The sequence below is a fragment of the Eublepharis macularius genome, chromosome 8 (assembly GCF_028583425.1).
Source record: "Eublepharis macularius isolate TG4126 chromosome 8, MPM_Emac_v1.0, whole genome shotgun sequence".
Lineage (NCBI taxonomy): Eukaryota > Metazoa > Chordata > Lepidosauria > Squamata > Eublepharidae > Eublepharis > Eublepharis macularius.
Window position 1 is genome coordinate 40,835,103 of NC_072797.1, and position 25,153 is coordinate 40,860,255.

The 25,153-nt window shown below is 41.2% G+C and overlaps 1 protein-coding gene across 2 annotated transcripts in view; it reads right to left on the minus strand.

The window, feature by feature from the left end:
* The window catches only part of SV2C (synaptic vesicle glycoprotein 2C), a 93,280-nt gene extending 70,597 nt beyond the window's left edge, over positions 1–22,683 (minus strand). For both annotated transcript variants that reach the window (XM_054987007.1, XM_054987008.1), the window contains exons 1-2: positions 22,101–22,683; positions 2,083–2,263 (exon numbers count right to left, since the gene is read on the minus strand). In XM_054987007.1, coding sequence (XP_054842982.1) covers positions 2,083–2,263; positions 22,101–22,683 — 764 coding nt within the window. The remainder of the gene's footprint in view (positions 1–2,082; positions 2,264–22,100) is intronic.
* Positions 22,684–25,153: the final 2,470 nt, after the last annotated feature.

The window sequence follows — 25,153 nt, forward strand, 5'->3', positions numbered from 1 at the left end:
ACCTCTTTGGGGAACTGCCGGAACTGTGTTCCTGTGCGTTCCCCCTCGAAATGAGCCCTGATTATATCTATTATAAAACAGTTCGACAGCAGTTACTAATTTGAAAATGAATGACATACTATGGGCTGATTTAAACCAAAAGGCAATTGAGATTTCTATTTTATTTTTGACCAAAAAGAAATTGAGGTATCTTGAACCAATGTCAGAGGGTGGTAACAGACTGGATGAGGGTAAATAAGCTCCCTCCCCAGGGAGATTCATCTATTTCCCTCCATTTTATATATACATTTAAAATATTGTTTTAATGTTTTAAATGTTCTAATGCTTGAAGTCTGCCACCCTGGGATCCTATTTGGGTGGAAAGGTGGCATATAAGTGTTTAAATAAATAAACTGAAGTCGAAACCAAGTAAGACTGGGGTTGGTTGATAATAAAGGACTGCTGTGGACTATTCTGGATGAGGTTGCATTCCTCCTTGTACAGCAGGTGCACAGCTTGAGAGTACTTTTAGATCCAGCTGTTTTGCCACCTGAAGTCCTACCTCTAGAGATGTGACTTACAGAGATCAGGGGAAAAGTCACTGGCTTGTAGATCAAAAAGCTCTACATGACCAAGGATAAGCATGCCTGAAATATCAACTCCTCCCATAAAAGCCTGCTGCTGACTCAGAGCACCGGCAGAGGCCTTGCTGCACGTCCCACTTCAGAGGATAACTTTGACCATGACCAGGGACAAGGCCCTTCATTAGCACAGCAGCTTGCTCAGCACTGAATTTACAGTCTTTTATGAACTAGGAGAATTCATTATTTATTATGAAGGCTTTTATTTTTCCTCTCTCTACTTATTTGTATCTAGAGTTATTCCCCTAAATTTTATCTGATTGTTTTATCTATTAATCTCTTAATTGGATGCCATTTTAAACTGTTTTTATCCACATTATCCTGCGATGTTTACTGGTTCCATGTGATGTATAAATATTTTAAATAAATGTTTCTATGATTAAAAATATACTGAGATCAAATATTGATAATAATCTGATTTTTTAACATTAAATACCTGATGTAAAATTGAAACTAAAATTGTTTCTAATTTTTTCCAACAACCACCAAGACTTAATAGAGTACATTGATTATATTTTGTAATGTGAAACAAATTAAAAGTTTACTTTTCCAGCATTATGGATTGAATCTACCCCTATGTAATTTTGTTAGGAAATGGAGTGTTCAATTGAACAGAAAGTCAGATCTGAGCAGGAGAGAGATCTGAACTGTAATACCATGATGGATATGTGAAAGTATAGGTTAGATACCTCTAAACAGAAATTTTTGCTGAAGCAGATCTTCGCAGCAGGTCTCAACACCATTGTAAAGCCACGTTGAGGTCCAGGAGACCATTCAGAACAATATACCACAGTCATGTGAGAAGATCAAGTCCACAAAAGGATCAAAGTCCCCTTTAACATCCAGTCCCCACCCCCCTCCCATTCTGAAGCAAGGTCCCCAATACGGGACCCATCAACACCTTTCCTGACGCCTCCCAAGTGTTTTAGAAAGTGGTGAGGCCAGATGGAGCTTTTTCCCAGCAGAACTCGAACTGGTCACTGGAGATCTGATTGGCTATGCAGATCCTTTAGCGATAGCTGTCACTACAGCATAAGGAACTTCTCTCTTAAGGGCAATCCTATGCAGAGTTACTCAAGTAGATTTAGACTGGATTAATTCTGCGTAACATTGTACTGTTAGCCCACTAGTTGGTGAGGTTTGGCATGGTCCCCTGTAAGTAGCCCAGAGAAGGACAGAAGAGAACTGTTTCCACTCTGGTTTCCCCCTCTTTCCTTGGCTAGCCTCTGCCCCCTCCACTACAGTGCAATTTGGCCAGCAACAATCCAGACAAGGGGACAATAGACACTGAGAAGAGCCATTTTGCTGAGCAACAGCACAGTAAGGCCACACTACCTCCAAATTCGTTCTCCTGAAAGGCGGATAGGAACAACCATTATCAATATTTTACTCAAATTAGGGAAATATACAGTTGTATAAGCGCAAAAAAGTGACAAAATAAAGGAAGCAAGGAAGAGCTTACCCAAATCCAGAAAGTAAACGACAGAAGAGAAAGAAGCCATAGCCCTGGACAAATGATGAAAGGAAGGCAAAGAATCCATTGACAGACATACATATCAGAAGAGACTGTCTCCTTCCCACCTTGTCTGCCAAGCCTCCCCAGAAGAATGCCCCCACCATCATCCCAAGGTATACTACGCTCCCTGAAACACACAAAAAGGAAAATGTTACATAATGAAGGTCACAGCTTTCAGTATTGAATCCTAATGAACATTTACTTCACCATTAAACCATTTACCGGTGAAATAACAACATATAGGAGACATTGTAGGTGGAAGATTTGCACATACATTTGTGGGCAAATCACTCCTGAAACACACTCACTTTATGTTTGATTAAATATTATATAATTAGATGCCTACAGCTATAAGAAAGTTAAGACACAAGCACAAAAATATGGAACTGAGATGAAGCTCCTAAAGCAATAAAAAGTATAGCTATAATGAGTAAGTCCTCAAGAGGTTTGCATTTTTTTCCTATTTAAAGAATGATACTGCTTTCAAATGCTTTGGCAGCCATCTACTGTCACATGGATCTCATTCTGTAGGGAAAATTGTAAAAGCCATTTAATGGATATAATTGCCATTACAGAGTATGGGGGAGCGTAAGAATAGCATGGGGATCACAAGGAGCTGTGCTGGGCTACCCCTCCCCGCAACTGCCGCCAGCTTTTCTGCTCTGCATCTCTTATACTCCCTCATCCCACACCTAGTTTTGCCACCCCTTAGCTTTCCCAATCTAAAACAGCCCAAGGAAACCACTATTTACCCCATTGGGGAAACATGTAAGTGCAAAACGGAGTATCCACAACTGAAAACTTTGGGAATTCCAGACATACAATCCCTAGTGTTTTTTCTAGTCTGTGCCTTAGAGTGAATGTCTGGCAAAAGACAATGTATGCAGCTCCATGCATGACTCACATTTTGAGGGCGGCTACCAGTGTATATTCCCTGAAAATTCTTTGTCAAAATCAATCCTTTACTTTTTGAAAAGTTATTCTAAAATGGTGATATCCAAAAAATGGCGCAGCTGCATCTTCTACCCAAACAGATGTCCCAAAATTCCATTCGTAGTCATACAATTCAAACCATAAAATTATATGACATATTGCTTGTAGACAACTAGAACACTAGCATTTAGCCTAATATACATGTATCTTTTTCTCCACGAAGCAAAACGTTTTGGAGCGGAAAATATCTTATAGGAAAAGAGAGTTCCCTCTGCATATCTAATCATAACAGGCTCGTTGCATAAGACAAAAGGCCCATCCAATGTAGTTGTGGAAAGTTGAGATGGCATCTTAATTATGAGAACAGTAGTCCAGATCTCTGAAGTTTTAAAGCATAATCAAAGATGTTCAGAATAAGTGCCAAAGCAGGAAAGAGACCACAAGAAGTGATGTAAACAGTAAACTTCTTCCATTCAATTACATAGGACTTTCTCACAGAAGATTTTCGGAAGATGAAGAACTGCAGGTGACAGTATAGAGAAGGCTGAATTCCCAACAAAGCCAGTTTGAGAAGCAGTGTGGTGAAGCAGAATCTTGACTGTTTCTGTATTTCAGAAAGTCCAGAAGTAGTGGTTGGTAGAGGAAATGGCTTTTGACAAGATATAGAAGATTGTTTCTATTGTATTTTATTGTACTTACTGAAATTGATTAGTTTGTGGATTTTTGTGAGCTGTTTTGGGTTCCTGGAGGGAGAATGGCACCATACAAATGCCATAAATAAATAAAAATAAGAAGAAACTATGATTGGGCTGGACATCACAGAGCTACCAGGCTGTATTTGGAGCTATTGAATATTATTTTGCAAAGTGTGTGTATCATGGAAGTCAAAAGGGAAACATGTACATGAATTTTCTTCCCTAATAAGAGAGGCAGAAGTGCAGTCCCTAATAGGGGTGTGCATTTTGAAAATATTCGTGTTAATTTCAAATCTGTGGCTGTTGAATGAAACATCTATCGTGATTAGGTAGTTTCTCAGTGGGGCATTGCTTGGTTAGACTTGAAATTTGTTAGTTTTCTTTCAAGTACATGATTTTGTGACCATTCTTTTCAATGGGTAAGGGGAAGGCAGACCAATTGGAGGTTCTACGACAGCTGTTTTTGCACTTAACAGCTCCAAAATTGGACAGAATACAATCCTCCAATCTAAAGAACCCCTATGTTTCCAGATTGGGGGGGGCCTGATTTCAAGACCCCCTAAAGTATGTCTCTCTGTGCACAGATCCAGAGGAGTTAGCCGTGTTAGTCTGTAGTAGCAAAATCAAAAAGAGTCCAGTAGCACCTTTAAGACTAACCAATTTTATTTTATTGTAGCATAAGCTTTCGAGAATCAAGTTCTCTTCATCAGATGCCTGATCCGAACTGGTCAAATACAGAAGAGGAGGGGAGGGGAAAGAAGGGGACATATATCACAAGAGGACAGGATGCAATTAGTGTGAAGGCACACTAATGTGTGAAGGCAACTAGTGTGAAGGCACAGCTACACTAAGTTTTCTTTACTAATTTCTAAAATGACCAGCAGCTGGCCACCAATATTTTAAAAAACAAAGCCCTCTCTCCATTCATTTCATGTCCCTATTCTTACAATGACTGCGATTTTAGTGGGGGATTGGTACCAAACCTGGGCCGTCGTCACACGGGCTTTTATTTAGCGCTAAAATGGCGCTATTTCCCGGCAAACACCCACCTTATTCCAACACTGTAGCGATTTTCTCTCTTCTGCTTTGTGCTTGATAGTCGCGCTATTTTGTGCCTCAGTGTGAATGCCTCACATCGATGTATTTCGCCTCGCAACGTCCTATGCCCTCCCTTCAATCCCAGAATCCATTTCTTCCTGCGACTCCCCTTTTTTTATTTTATTATGTCCTTATAACGCCATAACGACATAACACAATGCAAACTTTCTGCTGAAGTAAAAATGACTCAATCGCCATGGCAGAGTCATCAGCGATGGGGATCACGTCAGACAGGGAGTTTTCTGCGGGCAAAGGGCTATTTATATAATTTCAAAGTTGGAAAAACAAAAGGGTCATAATGTTTTGCTCTAACGGAATGTTTATATGCTGTTATTCCGTTATAGCGAAATTAAACGCCAGAATATTAAAAAAAAACGGGGAGGAGCTGCGTCTGCACGGTTAGAGAGAACAGAACAGAGTGCTTCAGTGTGGACAGCTGGTGGCGCAAAGAGCCATTAGGTGACCCAAAGAAACGTTACTGTGCCGATAACAGGTAGGACGCTATATGCTGTAAATTTAACGGAAGAGATGCCCGTGTGATGACGGCCCTGGAGAATCCTGTATAAGTAGCATGGTTTCTGAACCTAATCAGGTGCTACTGAGTGAGTTCTGCTTAGTGCGTTATCATGAATGTTGTGTTGGCCAATGAGGTGCATGACATTAAGAAATATGTTGTGGATGAAAGAGGCGGCTAGGGCAAGTATTCAATGGGACTTGATATCGGTTAGAAAAGCCAATAAAGATGCAGGAACATCAGTCTAGTATGTCTCCCCTTGCTCATTCGGTGCCCACTGGGAGGTGGGGCATAAAAGAAATAATTAATTAATTAATTATACAGACAGCACAAAAGCATGTTTCTTATAGCAGTAATAAAATTTGTCTTAGGTAAAACTTCTGAAAGTTTGTTATGATAGTATGTCTCAAATAAAATGTTTCCTAAAGGAAAAATGAGGGGAAGCCCTGTCAATATCAATTTCTGGATAATAAAATGCAGCCTCTGCAACATAAAACATCTGCTAAGGCTTTGTTCAGATCAGACATTATCTGTGTTCATCCTACAAGTGGTGAGGCAAGGGATAGTACTAGCTGAGCTGACATTCCATTACGGCATAACCTTCTGCTTTGTTAATGATAAGATGTTTTGAAAATAATTCATAAGGTTGCCATAAATCAGAAGTGACTTGCAGCACATAACACACCTTACACAAATCCAATCTTTGCAATATTTAAACCTAAAAAAACTCAGGGGATTAGACCCAACTAATTTGGCACATACTGAATTCTGACATAAAGTCATATGTGAAAAGAGTTAAAAAAATCATACAATACGCTCACTACTGTACTGTAGCCATCCTTCATAAACAGCAAAAAAATCAGTAGGCCATTAAAGACCACAAAATTTAATTGTAAAGACAAATGTGTTCTGTCATTATAATTAAGATAATTACTGTACTTGCAAAAATAATCTGTATCTAGCAGTCATAGCTGTCATTTAATTTTGACAGTAAAAACCAAATCTGTATAATCATAAAAAACTAACAGTGCAATCTTATGCAGAGTTACTCCAGTCTAAGCCCACTGACTTCAATGGGCTTAGACAGGAATAACTCTGCATAGAATTGTACTGTAAAATGCAATATATACAGGTTATCAAAACCCAGTTAATCCCACATAATGATCCGAATTTTAGTACTACTATTGAACATGTTATTTTGAAGATATCTTCTGTTATCCAACAGTTCCCTCTGGCAGTGGGGAAAAATCCTAAATGACAAGGTTGAGATAAAGTACATTTTGTTAAGGCTATAATACCTCTAATGCCTGGTTTCACTTTTCTTTGCAACTGAGGAGCCTGATATTTTTTCCCTCTTTCAGACTTAAATGCATTCATATAGCTCTAAACTGACCCTGGCTGTTTTCACACATCTAAGCATAGTGCTAAACTCACGGAACAAGGGTGTCTTCATGGCATAATTTCTGACATTGCACCACGATTCCATTTTTGTGGCACGACATCAGATATCGCACCATGAAGATGCCCTTGTTCCGTGAATTTAGTGCTATGCTGAGACACGTGAAAACGGCCCCTATCATGATGGCAAACAGGCATTACTCTGAAATTTGAAATGCATTTTTATGGCAATACTCCAGGATCAGAGCAATTATGAATGGTATATATGATTCAACAGCACACAGCATTGCTTATAAAATGTTCTGGATTAATTCTGTCTTGCAAACAAAAACCCAAAAGCCAGACCATAGGTTCATTCTGCAGTCATGATCTTACATCTTATATATTGAGTAGGGGAGGGCACAAACCATGAAAAAAACGAACCGTGCGGTTCCTAGTTCATGCGTTTTCATGAACCATGAACTTCCCCGAACTGGGGCAAGTTTGCGAACTAGTTTGTGGTTTGTACGCGGGGTTTAAATGCCCCTTTCTGTGCCGCTTAGCAGATCAGCTGCTTGTCAGGGAGATCCCCGACAAGCAGCTGATCATTTAAACAGCGGGGCTTGGCTGGCTGGGAATTCCCAGCCAGCCAGCCAAGCCCCTCTGTTTAAATGGCCATTTCCCCGCCACTCGGAGCTGTGGGGAAATGGCCATTTAAACTGTGGGTGGGGCTTGGCCGGCCGGCCAGGAGTTCCCAGTTTAAATGATCAGCTGCTTGTCGGGGATCTCCCTGACAAGCAGCTGATCGGCGGGTTTAAATGCCCCTTTCTGTGCCGCTTTGCAGCAGCACAGAAAGGGGCATTGCTTTTTAAAATGAACAAAATGAACCAACATACCAGTTCGAAGTTTGTGGAAAGGAGCTTCCATGAACCACTGGTTCGAGAACCACGAACCACACCGGTTCGCGGTTCTTTTTGGTTCATGTTCCATTTTGTGCCCATCCCTATTATTGAGCCATGTGGAGGGGATTAAAAACCCTTGATTAAAAATGATCAGACTTTTAAAATTCAAATAAGTCTTTTAATTTTTTAAAAAATTTAAATTAAAGCAACCATCTCCTGTTAGCACAGTATGCATTAGCATCAAACTATTAGTTCACCTACCCTACTACAGCTCTCCAAAGTCTTGACTCTCCAAAGTCTCAGCACTGCCATAAAAAATAATTTTAGCTGGAGATGCCTAGAATGGAACCAGAGATCTTCTACTGCTACTGTGGCACAGCTAAGCTTAACGCTTGCCTGCCAGCTCAGATCATCATCTTAAGTCCTTCCTTGTGTGGCCGCACCGTCAAAAGTATGGTTGGTGGTGATCAGAAACTGGGCTTCTATGATGGTGACATTCTGTATTTTCTTTTTAGACACCGAATACAAACATTTTTATTTGTTTGGGATTTTTTGTTAGTTTGTTTAGATGGCTCATTGTTAAAAACTTTTTTAGTCTGGAAGCTGGTTTACTGTTCATTCTCCTATTTATTTTGAGAGGTTCTCCCCATTTGCCAAGGTTTCTTTTTGTACTGTTTGTACTTTATAGATACAGACTTTGCATAGTGGTGCTTTCCTGCTTCCTCTTGTTGAAGCCCACTAAGCCCCTGCCCAACTTTGGTCCTGATCAACAGACCCTCAGGAAAAGAATGGAGGGATAAAAAGGTTTGCCGCAAGGGGAGATTTGGTGGAAACAGCGGTTCCATCTGGTGGAGTTTTTGTTGGAAATAGCCACTCCACAACCATTGCATGGTTGTATACATTTTATCATTATTGCTTTTACTTATCTTGTTGTGAGCCACTTGCAGATACACAAAGAAGCAGCCCATAAATCATCTAATATTCTGGTTACATTGACCTAAATATGACTGCTTTCCCTAATGACTTCTAAGCAGTTAGCACAAATACTGACAAAATTACATGCATTCAACTTAAAAGTGCTACTCAGGTCTTCTATCTATTTTCCATGACAGCATCAGAATATGGGATAAAGAATACCCCTTTTTCTGAAAGTGCCTCAATATATACCCAATATCTGGGGCCAAACAAAACTGAGCTCTAATTCAGAAGTGGACAAGTGGTCCAGATCCAGAAACCCAAACAATTTTTATCAGGTCCATGGAGAGTACAGATTGAGCTGTTCTTCACTGATGTATATGGCCCGCGGGCCAGACGTTCCCCACCCCTGCTTTAAAGCAACATAATAGTAGCCACTTAAGTTTCCACTATGTAGAGGATCCAATCTGATCTGCAGGCCGTTCATACGCATTGTGCAAGCTATTGAGCATGCAAAACCTCTGATTATATTTTGCAATATTTGCACCACACCACATCTTCTTTGGTAGAAGATGCAGACTACAGAGCAGCACATAAAATATTCACAAAATGGTTACTTGAAATTAGACACAACTGCAATGTGTTGTTATGTGAAACTTTGATTCAAGGCTGTTACATCACCTAGCAGCCATAATTGTAAACTGGACAGTCACATCTACCAGTCCTCAGAGCACACGGTCTGCTCTGCAACAACTTGTAGCCAATCTGCAACAATTTATATGCCAAGTATCCTTGTTTCTACTTTGCCATATAAGATAATGTAAGTGGCTATAGAAGTTTCGTAACTGCATTTGTACAGGGCCTTTTGACTTTGGTTCTTAGACCCATGCATGTACGTAAAACTGGTTCTGGTTTAACAAATACTTTTTGAACTTTTGAGTCTCTGGTCTAGGGTTTAGGTTGTTTCCAGGCTCAGCCAACCAGGATAGCTTGGCATGCTCTCAAATTCTTAGAACAGTGTGAAGGTTCACTTTCCCTAAAATTTAGAATGGCGGGGGACAGAAGAATTAAAAGATATAAGAAATGCATGACTTTTTGATGAATTCATGCATTTCCTGATTTATGTGTTTATTTATATTTATATGCTACCTCTTCAGCAAGTCTGCTTGAGATAACTTACAAAGTAAAATATAATAAAAACAAAAGCATTGTTACTTTACATTTTAGAACATTATGGTTTGACCTAAGCAACAGCAAGTTAGCACAAGCTGTGACCAAAATGGAAAAATGCAGGAAGCATATTGGAATAAGTTTACAAGAGAAAGGCAACTCAACGCTGGAGCCTTGGTTGGATTCAAAGCATTCTACTTGCATAATAGAGCTTTGCCCCCACCCCCAATCTGGAATGAAGAGACAGACATAAAGCTTGGGTACTAAAGCGTCACCTTATTAATTAACGTAAGATAACTATAACCATAGCTAAGTCAAGGACATCACTAGCAGTACAAGTCAGGTCCAAGGGGTCACCCCAGACCTCCCCACAGACCTGTCTGGGCAAGCCATCCATGAACATGGCTGTACCCTGGTCCGGCCAGGCAAATTGTTTCCCCTGTCAGGACATGTGTGGGCCCAAGAATGGGGTCAAAATGCTCCCCCACCTCTAGAGACTGTGTTGCTAACCAGTGATGAGGTGGACCAAATCCCTCTCAAATACGGAGACTTGAAACAAGTGTTTGATGAAAAAGAAGCTGATGAGCTCCCCCCACCTCCACAGAGGTATGGACTGTGCTATTGAATTAATCCCAGAGGAAAAGTTGCCAAAAGGAAAACTATACTCCATGAGCCCGGCAGAAAGAGGGGAACTGCGAGAGTTGACAAAAACCTGCCATAAGGATTCATCTGCCCAGCCAGCTCCCCCCATGCCGCACCAGTATTGTTCTGCAAGAAGAAAGATGGGGGGCTAAGACTGTGTAGTGATTATTGGGGGATAAATGCTGTGTCGTCTAATGCTTACCCCCTCCCACTTATCAGAGATTTATTAAACGTGGTGGCACAAGGAAAGGTTTTTTCTAAATTGGATTTAAAAGACACTTCCGAATAAGAATAAGGGAGGGGGACGAATGGAAAACCGCATTAAACACCCCACTGGGGCAATTTGAATACCTTGTCATGCCTTTCGGATTACACGGGGCTCCAGAGTTTTTTATTAATTTAATTAACAAAGTGTTACATGAGTACTTGTACAAAGGTGTGGTCGTTTATCTTGATGATGTTTTGATTTATTCAAAAGATTATGAATCCCATGTTGATTTGGTCAGAAAAGTGCTGACCACCCTAAAGCATCATAAGTTGCCGGTGAAGTTGTCCAAATGTGAATTCCATAAGGAGGAATTGGATTTCTTGGGATACCGAGCATCACAGCATGGATTAAAAATGGACCTGGCCAAAATTCAAGCTGTGGTGGGGTGGGATCCCCCCAAAACTAGACAGCAATTACAATCGTTCCTGGGTTTTGCCAATTTCTATAGACCCTTCATAAAGAACTTTGCTCAAATCTCCCTACCCTTGACTGACTTACTAAAAACAAAAGGGAAGGGACCTCAAGGAACGAAACCCAGTGCTAAATTAAACTGGACTACTGAGTGTCAGGAAGCATTTGATAAGTTGAAAAAACTGTTTACCTCAGAGCTGGTGTTAAAACACCCAGACGAAAACCGTAAATTTGGTTTGCAAGTGGACGCATCTGATGTTGCGGCCGGGGGGGGGGGCTGCAAATTGATGAGGAGGGGAAATTGCATCCCTGTGCATGTGTCCAAAAACATTTCTGAAACCGAGCACAATTGGACTGTGTGGGAGAAAGAAACTTTTGCAGTAAAATTAGCGCTCACAACTTGGAGGAACTGGTTGGAGGGGGCCAGAATGCCATTTGAAGTGTGGACCGATCACAAAAACTTAGAAGCCTTGCGCGCGCACACACACACACCACAAATTAGGTGCCAAGCAGTTACGGTGGGCTGAATTCTTTTCCAAGTTCAACTTTACACTGAAACACCTCCCTGGCAAATCAAACTTTCTAGCTGATGACATGACAGCCAAAGGGAGGAGGTGATTGATACACTGTTTTCACTGTCCCAGTTGGGAGGGGCGGTTACAACACATAGTCAGGCTGCAAAAAAGCAAAGCAGCCAACAGCCTGATCGCTCTGAGTGGGGGGAGAGAGTGAAAGAGGAGGTGGAAAAGGAGGGGGAGAACGTACCCAAAGCCAATCTGGAAAAAAGGGAAGATGGCAACTGGTACCAAGCAGATAAATTATATATCCCAGCCAGCCTAAGAGAATAAGTCTTAAGACAATGTCATGATTCCAAATTAGCTGGGCATTTTGGATATCTAAAAACTTTGCACTTAGCACAGCAACAATTTGGTGGCCAACCATGAGAAAAGACATTTCTCAATATGTATCTTCCTGCCCAGTGTATATAATGGGAAAATCCACAAGGGGAAAACCCCCTGGACTATAGCAACCACTAGAAATTCCTTCTAGACCATGGGCTGTGATATCAATGGACTTTATCACTGATCTACCCTCCTCCAAGGGATGTACTGTAGTCCTCGTGGTAGTGGATTTGTTTTCTAAACAAGCTCATTTTGTTCCATGTGCAACTATTCCTACAGTGAAGAAGCTGGCCAGCCTCTTCATGCAACACGTGGTATGGCTTCACTCATTTCCTAATAAGGTAATTTCCGACAGGGGCGTACAGTTTGTTGCCAACTTTTGGCAGGAGCTTCTCAAGTAGTAGGGATTGAACAAGTTTTAGCTCCGCCTATTAGCCACAGACTGATGGGCAAACAGAACGTACTAATCAAGTATTGGAACAGTTTTTAAGATGTTATATCAATTATCAACAAGATAACTGGACAGACTTTCTGCCTTTTGCAGAATACGTGTATAACAACGCAATACACAGTTCCACAGGTGCATTCCCTTTTAAAATAGCCCAAGGCTATGAAGGAACAGCAATACCTTTTGCTACAACCCCTGGAGCTCAGCAACCAGGAGACTTGGGGGAATGGTGGACTAACTTAACAGACCAATGGAAAATCATACAAGAGACTTTAAGCAAAGCCAAAGAGGACTATAAAAAGTTTGCTGGCAGGAAACGCTCTGAACAATGGAAATTACAACCAGGAGACTTTGTGTATATCTCTACAAAAAACATCAAAATAGAACAACCTAGTAAAAAGCTGGGATGGAAATTTTTAGGACCATTTCCTGTCAAAAAAGTGATAAATGAAGTAACTGTGGAAGTAGAACTCCCAAAGAACTTAAGACAAATCCACCCAGTATTCCACTTCAGCCTGCTGAAAAAGCCCCCCCCCTCCTGACAAATGGCATCCAGAATGGGGGGCCCCTTGTCCAGTCTTAGTAGATGGACAAGTACATCATGAAGTGGAAGAGACTGTGGATGTTAACATAAAACACAATAAACTGTATTACCTGGTGCGCAGGAAATATTTTTCTGAATCAGATAAAGAATGGATGGAAAGCTCACACATGCAAGCCTCAAGACTCATTGCCAAGTTCCACAGACTTTACCCTGACAAACCTAAAAGGGAGGGGCCTCTTAGGGGGCTAGTAATGTCATGTGTGCACACACCCATGCCATTGATGTATTCTCTGATCTGACATATTGATCTGATCTGTTCATTGTATTGATCTACTGTATTTTACAGCGAAAGTAACCGGCCTGTTATCTCTGAAAATATGCAGCGCTGGCCTTGCAGCTGAAACCAGAAATGTAACTATTTCCCAGGGGAGACAGAAAAACTTTGATTTCTTTGTAATCTTCTGCCATTTCTACCCAGACTAAGCTATTGTGTTCTCATGCAACTTCTTAGGTTTTCGCGCCTAAAGGCAAACTGCTCCGAGGGAGGAATAGTACTCCCTATATCAATAGTGCCTTTGCATGTATAATTCCTGCCAACTTTACCATCTATGGATGTACCCATGAACTTAATGGATCCCTAAATAAAGACCTTTCAACCAATGCATTGGAGTGCTTGCTGTGAGGGGTTTGGGGGGGTCTATCTACCATGGACTGCTGTCCCTAGAACTGACACCCCCCTTAAAGCTCCTAGGACCACAAGCTGTGGAGCCTGCAAGCAGGACTTGTACAGGGGGTCTCACAGGCAGTCTGCCCTCTCAGCTGGCAGCTGTGAAGCATGTCAGCTAATCCCTGACAGATCCCAATTCCCCACCAATGGGGAGATGCCACCAGGTGCTCACCGGCCCACTCTGTCTACCCAATCTAAGCTGCCACTGCTAGAGTCAAGCCTCTACTTAGGCCATTGAGCCCCACAGTTGGCCTAGTGCCAATCAAAGCCCTTGTCACAAGACATTTAAAAATATTTAGTTCTCTTTCACGGATAAGTGAACACCATCACCTCTGTAGAGGTCAGCAAATTTGGCCCTTATCTGGGAATGGCGGAGATAAATCCCCAAACTCTGACCCAAAGTCTTTTGAAATGCCCTCTTGGCTTTGTGCCTAGCATGCTCTAAACTTAGCGGGTCCCAAGTTTCCCACCACAACCAGTGTAGAAGGATTGTGGGCCTGAATATCCACACCCCAGGCCACATCTGGCCAACAAATTGAAGGTCAGCCTGAGACCAAGGTCATTGCCACCATGCACACTATATTGTTAAAGCAGTATATCTATGGGGCCACCTCTCTCCCTATGTTCCACCAAGTGAGCTTTGTTCATCTGAACAAGACCTTCTGCACGTACCACCCTGCAAATGGGCAAAATCAACAACTGCCCACACATACGCATTGTCTGTTGAAACCCACACCTTGTGGAATGGCCTGTCTGATGAGGTTCAGAAGGCTCCCATTCTCTTGGCTTTCCACTTAATATGCAAAACTGATATATTCAGATAGGCTTTTTTACACAGGTAGGAGGGCTGTATTGTACTGAAATAGTTCAGAGAGATGCTTTGAGGGAAAAAAAAGAATAGGAACTTCAGACCGTACTACTGTGTACTATCTTGCTATAATCTATTACATTGTTTATTGGAAGTTCCAGCTGTAGTTCATCTTGACTTATACTATGTAATCTGCCTTGAGTCTCAGTGAGCAAGGTACATGCTATTCCTTCAGGCTATGCAACCATAAGGAAGACCTGTTTGGAGGACTGCACTGGGTAGAATGGTTTGGGAAAGCTCTATTATGCAAGTAGAGTGCTTCTTTGAATCCAACCAAGGCCTTGAGTTGCTTCTGTCTTGAGTTGAGCCTTGAGTTGCTTCTGTCTTGTAAACTTACTCTAATACGCTTCCCACTAAGGGAGGTGTCGGATTCTCATCTGTATGGTCTTCTGGGAGCCCCATCAAGCCAAGAGGATGCCAATCGGGTCCCAGTTTGGTTTCAGTCAATGGGCCATGGTGGTGGCAAGGCCGTTGAGGCCTGCAGTGGCCAGGCCTGCTGCCACTGCTGTGAGGGAACAATGCTAAATAATTTCAGTCCAGGACAGTCCTGGGTCTGAATCCTCACATTGCCACAGAAACTTACTTAGTGGCCTTGAGCCAGTCCTACACCATCAGCCTAACCTACCTCTCAGGGTTCTTGTGAGAATAAAATGGAGAAGTACAATGTAAGCTCCTCTGGGTTCCCACTAAAGAGAAAGGTGGAATATAAATGAAATAAAATACATAATTGGTTCTTCATGGATATCCCATTTTATTCAGTGGGGCTTATGCCCAGGAAAGTGTCATTGTTTTTCTACAAGCAAAATTGCAAATACACCCATTTGAGTAACCAACATAGCCTTGAAAATATATTGTATAAAATATATGCTGGAATTATTATCTAAGGCGGTAGAATCTCTTGCATAAAGTTTCATGACACACATTTTGAATAAGTAAAAACCTGGTCTCAAACATTTAACTCATTTTGAAAAAGAAAAAAGCGTTTTTTTCAGCACTCCCCAATTTTTTTTATCAGAAATTTTTTTTCCAAAATGTTCCAGGTTTTCACATTTAAGCCATTTAAAAATATATATTAGTCTTAAATTCTTTCAGTGAATGCATAAATTTCTTTTAATCTTAAAAAACAAAATTGTAAATAATTTAAGAATAAAAATATTCTGGTAGCAGACCTAACTATTATTTGTGAACAATGTCTTTTGTCCTTATAAAATTTCAGCAATGACAGTTTTAGTTGCTACGTGTGTTCTTCAAGGGGCTTTACACTTATTCTATGCTTTTATTCTCAAATTGACAAAGCCACTTTCAAGTGCTAAGTCAAATAATAATAATAAAGTTCAGCATTTTGATAGATGAAGTCTTGTAAATCATGATTTATCTACCTTGCACAATTAACTGAACATGAAGTCTGTGGAGAGTTCAATGTCGTGTTTAAAGATACTTGTTCTAAAAGCAGATTTGACACTTATTGATTTAAGCTGTGATGTATCTTCAACTTCAGACTGCTGAGGCACATTGCATTCAAAGCAGAGATGACAATCGCATTAAGTATGTGACGTCAACAAGGCTGGCAGACTTTTTCTACCAGAGACATACTGTCTGTCCATTTTGAACGTATTTGCATTACAAATTTGTTAACGGAATTGTAGTAAAATGGATAGTAATGAGTTAACTGGAACCTGATTATGGCATTGAGGAAAACCCCACCCCCTAGACTGTTCTCTTACTTTTCTGTATTTTTCTGTATTATTTTATGAAGCCTTTTTTATGAAGCCTGAAGTACAGTATTTTGGATATAAAATCAACAAAGAAGGGGTGCAGCCTCTGGCTGACAAAGTAATGGCTATTGAAAAGGCCCCAGCACCACAAAATACAACAGAACTCAAAGCCTATTTGGGGATGTTGAATTATTATCATTTATTCCTTCCAAACCTCTCAGCCCTCTTGGAATCCTTACATTTTCTCTTGAGGAAAGAGACTGTTCAGCGCTGGGGACAGAGGCAAGAAGAAGCCTTTCAAAAATCTAAGAAGCTGCTGAAATCTTCAGACCTACTGGTCCTTTTTCACCATACAAAGGAACTGATCTTATCTTGTGATGCTTCATCACATGGCGTGGGGGCTGTATTGTCACACAACATGGGAAATAACGAAGAACAGCCTCTAACATATGCTTCAAGGTCACTCAATCAAGCAGAGCGAAGTTATTCACAAGTGGAGAAAGAGGGCCTAGCCATTATCTTTGGCATAAAAAAATTCCATCAGTGTATAGGAAACAATTCACGATTGTCACAGATCATAAATCATTAATTGGACTCTTTAATGAAAATAAAGCTGTGCCCACTATGGCAGCTGCCCAGTTACAACATTGAGCCCTGACACGAGCAGCGTACCAATAAAAGATAACCTGCAGAGCGGGTAACCAACATGGAAATGCAGATGCCCTGAGCAGATTACCAATACCAGCAGCACCAAGGACTGAAGATAGCCCTAAGGAAGTGGTACTGTTAATGGAGCATCTTAATCAAACACCAGTACAAGCTTCTCAGTTCAGAGTCTGAACCTGGCAGGATCCAATTTTGTCTCAAATGACACAGTTCATTCTGCATGGCTGGCCCCCACAGAATCTGGGGGAAGCAATTCGACCCTATTGGAGCAGGAGGGCTGAATTAAGTGTGGAAAATGGGTGCGCATTATGGGGTATTAGGGTTGTGATCCCTCCCCAAGGAAGACAGCAAGTTCTACAAGAACTGTATGAAGCCCATCCTGGGATCTCTCGCATGAAGACTTTAGCTCACAGCTACATCTGGTGGCCATATTTAGATGAAGATTTAGAACAGGAGTGCAAACAATGTGTCCAATGTCAACAACACCAGCAGGCACCAGCACTGGCACCTCTACATCCGTGGGAGTGGCCTGAAAAACCTTGGTTTCGAATACATCTAGATTTTGCAGGACCTTTTCTCGGGAAGATGTTCTTGATTATAGTAGATGCCCATTCCAAGCGGATAGAAGTTCATCCAATTAACTCCACAACCTCAGCTCTAACATGTGACAAACTGCGACAAACCTTTGCTTGTCATGGACTTCCAGTGGTACTGATCACAGATAATGGGCCAAATTTTACCAGCCAGCAATTTAAGGAGTTCCTGTGGAAGAATGGAATTAAACACATTCAAACATCCCCCTATCATCCAGCTTCAAATGGTTTAGCAGACACAGCTGTCAGAACTTTCAAAGAAGGAATGAAAAATATGACTTCTGGGACTCTGGAGACCAGGCTGGCTCGATTTCTCATGAAATATAGAATCACCCCCCAGACCACCATGGGGGTGAGTCCAGCCCAGTTGTTAATGGAAAGGCAGGTACAGACCCACTTGGATTTAATGTGTCCCAAACTAGAAGAGGAAGTACAAAGGAAAGAGACTCTTCAAAAACGTAACCATGATTACCATGCTAAAGATATAGACTTGGGAGTGGAGGATCAGTTTTATACCAAAAGTTTTAGTACCTCTCAACCTATCTGGATCCCAGGTAGGATTTAAGCATAGAAGGGGCCAAGTCATCAGGCAGCATAAAGACCACATCCGCTGGAGAACTGATGTGCAAGAGTCAGAAAAAGGGGGAGAGGAACAGGAATGCCCAGAAAATCAAGAGTCCCTGTGGCATTTCAGAGACTGATGCCAACTGTAATTTCATGCCTTCTTCCAGGTCACCAATTAGGGAAGCTTCTGCAGAAACTGATCTTTCCAGACCCAGGGATAATGATGGGGTGGAAGTACACGGCTATCCAGTGAGAGCAAGAAGACCTCCTGGGTATTTGAAAGACTATATTTGGGAGATTACTAAAGAAAAAGGAAGACCTAAAGGGGCAGGGTTGTAGTAAAACGGTTAGTAAAGAGTTAACTGGAACCTGATTATGGGGTGGAGGAAAAATCCACCCCCCTAGACTGTTCTCTTTCTTACTTTCCTTTTCGGTGTTAATTCCTTGTTGATTTAGAATAAAGCAGTGTTATGTTCAGCCGCTCCTGTGAGACAAGTGATTACAAAAGGAATTGCAATGTGTCAGGGCTCGCCACGGACACCACTGGGTGGCGCCGGCATGCCTGGCTCTGACTTCAGGGGGGTGTCAGGGATACTGCAGGACCCTGCTCTGTGGAAGGAGGGGCAGTATACCTCATCCTGGCTCCCTCTCAGTCAATTTGCTGGCCTGCTCAACCTGATCCCATCACCACTCTTACTCTCCTCCATCTCCTCCTTCGTCAACTTTCCTCCTTGCACTCTCTCGCTTCTCTCCACTCCTACACAACCCACCACACCCTGTGGGTGGACTTCCCTTATATCCTGCCCCTCATCCCGGGCTTCACCTGCCAGGCCACACCCCTCTTTTGCCTTCCAGCATTGGCCTGGGCTGCTTCAAGCAGTTGCACCAGGGGTAGCTAGTTTGGCTGCGTTGAACAGCTACAGCTGTGCTTTCTTGGCTGGCTGCCAAGGTTCCTCTGTTCTAAGCTTCCAGCAGCCTCAGTGGGTCTCTATTACTCCCTTCCTCCCTGTTTGCAGCTTGGGGCGTGGCCCTGTGCTGCTTCTACTGTCCTGCTGGTAAGGTAGCTGTCTGAGGGCTGGCTGCCCCTATTTCTTGTACTTTCTCCCTCTGCCCTGGCCCCCTCCTGGCTGTCCTTACTTCCCCTGTCAGGGCCCTTAGTCTCCCACTGGAGGGTAGGGCTATCTGGCTTCCACCTGCTCCTTCTGATCCTCTGGGGCTTGGGAGCTGCTCCACCTTCCTGTGGCTGGGTTGCCTCTTTCTCCCCTAGGGCTTGGGCAGGGGCTTCCAGTACCTCTACCCTCTTGTTGGCACTCTGGACAGGTGTGGGTGCCTGTTGCCTTTTGGGGTGGGGTTGGGCGGCATGCCCATGGCTGGTCTCTCCCTCTGGCTCCCTTTTCCCTTCCCTTTCTGCTGGCTGGAGCTGCACCCCCTCCCAGGGGCTTCCTGCGCCTACCGCTGGCATCCTATCAGCTTTCAGGTAGGAGGGGCTGGGGCAAGTCCAGGGTGATTTGGGTGCTCAACCCCAGACACAATGAAATAGGTAGAACCAAAGAGGGAAAGTATGATGCTGACACAGAAGCAGAAGTCATTTTTAACATCTTAAATGAACTCTCAATTTTTAGACATTCACAAAAGTGTTCATGGGTTGTTAACATTCAGATATGAAAGCCAACATTCACTAATTTCACTGTAAATTATTTTAGCTTAACTTTAAATTAGTAAATATCAAGTCTCAAAAATGGATATATTGCAAAAAATAGACTATGTAAAAAAAAGAAGAAGAACACCCCCTGTGGTGTCTCCCTTCCCCAAATAGCAGACATGTAATCATTCCAGTTGCAAGTGGTCCCATGCAAGTTCCACTGACATAAATAATCCTCTTTGGAACAGCTTCTATCATCCAACAAAGGAAATCTGCATGCTTAAAAATGATTCTCCACTTGCTGGATTAGCAGCCAAAGGTATAAATGAAACACACACTGATATGCAGATAAGCATGTGCATCCAAATATGGGAGCTGTCCATCCACACTGTATTGCTTTCAATGAGATACACATTCTAGAATTTCCACAGGTATGGGGAGGGGGGCATGGTTTTTACCAATTCTTCCTTCCTATGAGAGACCTCTGATTTCCCATCAACCTATTCCAGGAAGTCCTCCTTCCTCCAAGATGTCACGGACCAGCATAAAGACCGCCCCCCATGTTAAATGAAGAGGCCAAAGTCTCAGAAGCTGAGCATCCAACAAAACCACAGAAGGAGGCAATTGGGATGCCTCCAGGAGCCCCCTTTAATATACAGAAGTAGTCCAAGAACCTGAATCAGTACATTCACCTTGGGAAACAGCCCTGCCTTTGGACTCAGATAGGACCCTGAACCCTCCACCCCAGAGCATGCTGCCATACCAGAAGTCTTTTCCCATCTAGCCTCTCAAAGCTCAACCGCACCACTCACCACCTTAACTAGGCATAACACCTTTAAATACTGGTAGCCTGCTCCTGGAGGGGAGGGGTCTGTATCGCCCTTCCCTCACACTAGCATCTAAGGCCTCAGATCACCCACAGCCTGTGCTAGCTCCAGCTCCTGCCTTAAATTCTGGACCAGCGCCTTCAGGAGTAGCATTTTAGGCAGTCCTAGGAGGGGGAACAGCCAAAAATCATTCCTGCCCTTATACCCATAGAAATTCTAGGTGATGCCCAAGCCAATATTAGTGAGTTGGCACTCCTTTCCAAAACAGATTAACAGTTATTAGTTGACTCATAATTTATTGCCATTATAATGTTTTATAAATAATACTTAGCTGTTACAATTCTCTTGAACTGTAGTATCTTTTAATGTAAATTTTCATTCATAAATATGTTAATAGCTATTTGTTTAACTTACTATATATCTTCTTTTCTATATCATAAAATTAAAAGATGGTTATTAAAGTATACTTACAACAATTTCACTTGTATGAAACAATTATAATAGTCACTGTTTGAGAAATTATTTTTTATTTTCAGGACTAATGCATATGTGTAAGAAAATCATTAAAATTGAACTAGTTAGAATAAGAGATTCCTTTTAAATGATGTATAAATATATTTAGAAACACACAATTTGTCCCAACTCATCCTTCAATATTGCATAAACATGGTAAAGTAGAAGGAAAGAATGTGCAAAACTGCTACTGAGAAATGTTACTGGTTTTTTTTAAACTCTTTAATTGTTTCACTTGAAATTTTCTAGGTGGTTCATCTAAAATCCAGGGGCAACACACACATATGTTTCGCTGTACTTACTGAAACTCTCTTGGCTTCTCTTGAAACGACTCAGAGGTTTCAACTGACAACAATTCTACAAACTGCCTTTGGGCAACACAGCAGCAGCAACTTTACCTGGAAGACTCAAGTGCTCAGTTATAGGATACAGCTGGGAAAGAGTCCCACAACTACCGCAATACAGATAGCTCAGTTGCATGTGGCCCTTTAAAGATGCAAAACGGTTTGACAGCCTAGGGAAACAGTACCACAGTACTATAGGTTGTTGGCATGCTTTTGTCTTCTCGCGTGGCAATGCCAGCTTTGAGGGCCTACTTAGTCCTTCAGGGGGAAAAAAGGCAGAGGTTCCAATATTCCTTACTAATTGCAAGACATGCTTTCCAACTCTTAAATCATTCCATGAAGTTCACCCATAAAATAAGCATTCTGGATTTTTAAAGTTCCAGGTAATTTACAATGCAATCCTAAACCAAGATACATACACTCTTCTCTATAACTGTTATAAACCTAAAGGGCAGATCTGGCACTGATTCACAGGCATCTATTTTTGTCAATTGGCCATAAAGTAGGGAAAAAGCAAACAAAATTTCTCTTTTACACACCAAGACACACACACACACACACACACACAAACCATCACATCAGCATATTAATACAGTTTGGGACATAACTAGCAGGGAAGAAATGTTTTCTTTAAAATGACACAGGGTAAATATTTATACAACCAAGAAAGATATAACTACACTCACCAAGCCATCCTGATCCAGAATTAGGGATACAGATGTCTGTCTCGGCACTGGGCAATACAAATCCAACTACAAAAACCTCCACCCCGTCAGCCATTAGTGCCATTCCTAGGACAAAGAACAGGGCCCACTGAAAACGCCCATGACCACATTCTTGAATGATTAGCTCATACTGCTGTGCTAGTTCTTCTTCATCAGCTTTTCTTTCCGTCTCTAGTTCACGACGGTCTTTATAATCATCTCTCTTGGGCTCTCCTAATGCAGCCATCCCATCCTTGTTCTGTGCTGTATTTGGGATTCCCTGATATTCTCCCTCATAAATCTCATCATCTTCATCATGTCCTTCTGTTGCCTCACTTGATCCTTCATCTTCATTTGCTTCTCCATCGTAATGTCCTCCTTCAGTATAGTATTCATCATCTTCTTCGCCTTGGAATCTATTGTAAGATCTCTGTGTATACCCATCTTGAGCTTTGTCTACAGTTTTATTTACTTTCTTCACTGTTTGCCTTTTGACTTCCTTAGCAATGTCCTGAGCCCCCTTTACTAATGAAGTCCTATCTTCCATCTTGTAAGCTCCATCCATTTTGTGTTAATCAATGTGTGACTAAACCAACTGCATGCAGGAGAGATACTGTATGCTTGACATCAACAGCAGCAGATACCAATGTGCAATAGGTGTCAACGTAATATCTGAAAAAGAAAATGAGAAAACTACTTAAGCTTAGCTCATTCTTCACGGGAGTGAAGAGTTTATAGGTTCTAGGTGTTATCCCTGCCTAACTGGCAAGGCTGCCACCCAATTCCCTACTGATTATTCTACACAATTCTAACCAAAATGCATGACATGTGAGCATTGCTGCACTGCAGAAAAGCTGCTGCAGAGCAAATAGTTTCAGAATCACAGGAACGGGAGCCAAACTGCTTGCAAGAGGAGAAGCAAAAATCTTCCAAGGATTCTTGCTTGCTTCTGTTTCCAATATACAAAAATATGGACAGCAATTTAAAAGAGCCTATTTCCAAAACAGATCTTCCAGAGAGTACTTTTGTGCCAACTACATAGAAGTAGATGTCCAGATAGAGATTTATAAAAATTTAACTGAAACACTTCCAGAGAGAATAGCATCTTATCTGACACCATTTGCTGTTCCTCATCCATCTTTGCTATTCTGTTTATTACAATCTCTATGTTATTCGTCTTAAAATTAGATGGCAAACAAATTAAAAATGAAATCAAGTTTGGATATGGCTTCCACCTTTCAAATCTTCCAGCCACATGACACAAAGATTCCAATCCACATTTACTCCAATGGATGGCTCAGGTGTTTGCTAAATCAAGTATTTAATCTATAAGATTAATGACACTCTGGTGCTAATATAGAGTGAAGGCAACTGAATAAGATGGAAAGCTATCTTCAGTCCAAGAATATAGTCCCAAAATGCTCTTATCATAATGATTTAGCAATTCTGCCAGGATAGTAAAGGGATGGAAGTACAAATACACAGTAACGTTTTCCGGTGATTTAAATGATCATATATTTGGTTCTGAGAGAAGTTCACAAAGAGAACATGTTTGATTTAAAGCCAGCCTGACATTGTTCATAAACACCTTATGAAATGACAGTGTAAAGAGGTGACATCATCCCATCAAGTTACATTTTACAATATAAAAGAAATGAGATTTCATATAATTCATTTGAAGGCTTAGTGTGCTAGCAAAACAGTCAAGGACAGGCAAGTAAAAGATGCCCATATACATTTTTTTGCTCCATATTCCCCAATTGGAACTAATTTTTTTCAGGGTTCTCATATTTTTTAATGTTTCGTTGATGGAATATTGTCCTATTTCTTTTCTGTTATTAAAAGAAATAAACACTGAGAGAACTACAGATATTTTTGAAGACCCACCACCTTTGAAAGACTTGGGTTCTCCATAACGTGTTCAACTATAAAAGTAGTCCTATAGGAATACTATGTTCAAATGACAGAGGAAAATGTTCTGTATTTTAACCTAATTTTTCTCATACTGTCTAAAAGTACTACAAAGACTTTTTCAATAAATGAAATGGTCCAAAAAAGTGAAAATTTACTTGAACAAAATACTTTAGCACGTGCTTAGAGATGATAAACTTTTGAGTATAACAGACTTGCAAATGTCTCACAGTCAACTTTTGATCCACTTACAGAATATTAACCATTTCTTTCTGCACATAATTTTATAAGTATTTTGTCCAGTAACTTTATTGACATTTGAATTTAGTTTGAATTTAGTTTGCTAACAGAATATTGTGTATATGTAGAAAAAAGGTGGTATAGCCATAGAGAATGAAAGGGAGCACTCATTTATTTATTGTCTGCCTTTCTCACTAAGACTCAAGACGGATTACATAGTGTGAGATTAGTACAATCAGTAACAAGGACATTTCCATACAGTGTCAAGGACATGTCCATAACCAACGCCATAGGGTAAATAAATACAAGTTTACAAAGACTTATAAATACAAGTTTACAAAGATCCATTAGCAAGGATTCAATACAAAATTGAAGAAATGCTGAAACAGAATATAATCAATTCTAGGACTGACATTAGACAACATGAAGCACAGGTAGTATATAGGAGTACATATTTAAAACAACAAATAATATGTAATGCAACATAGTGGTAAAGTCTATGGTCCCTAACTCATTAGCAAAGCATCTGAGACCCCCTCCCTACAATATAGCCCTCCTATCTAAATAAAAAGCATTTTTGAATAATTCAGTTTTGCATCGTTTGCGGAAAGCCAGGAGAGTGGGGGCTTTCCTGACCTCACGCAGGCCGTTCCACAGGTACAAAGTCTGTGGTACAAATCTTGGTTGAACCTCAAACTCTGTCACCAAAACAGATGTGAAAGGTTTTAGGGGGGAGGGGTCCTTTCTGCGAGAAAACTGCAACTGTAATGGAACACAGAAAACTATGAAATATTTAGCAATTCTACTAATTTTGGAATTAGTGAAATTTTTCAAAATTGTTTTTTTCCCCTTTTTCATCTCTAATCTAATCTTCAGCAAACTGT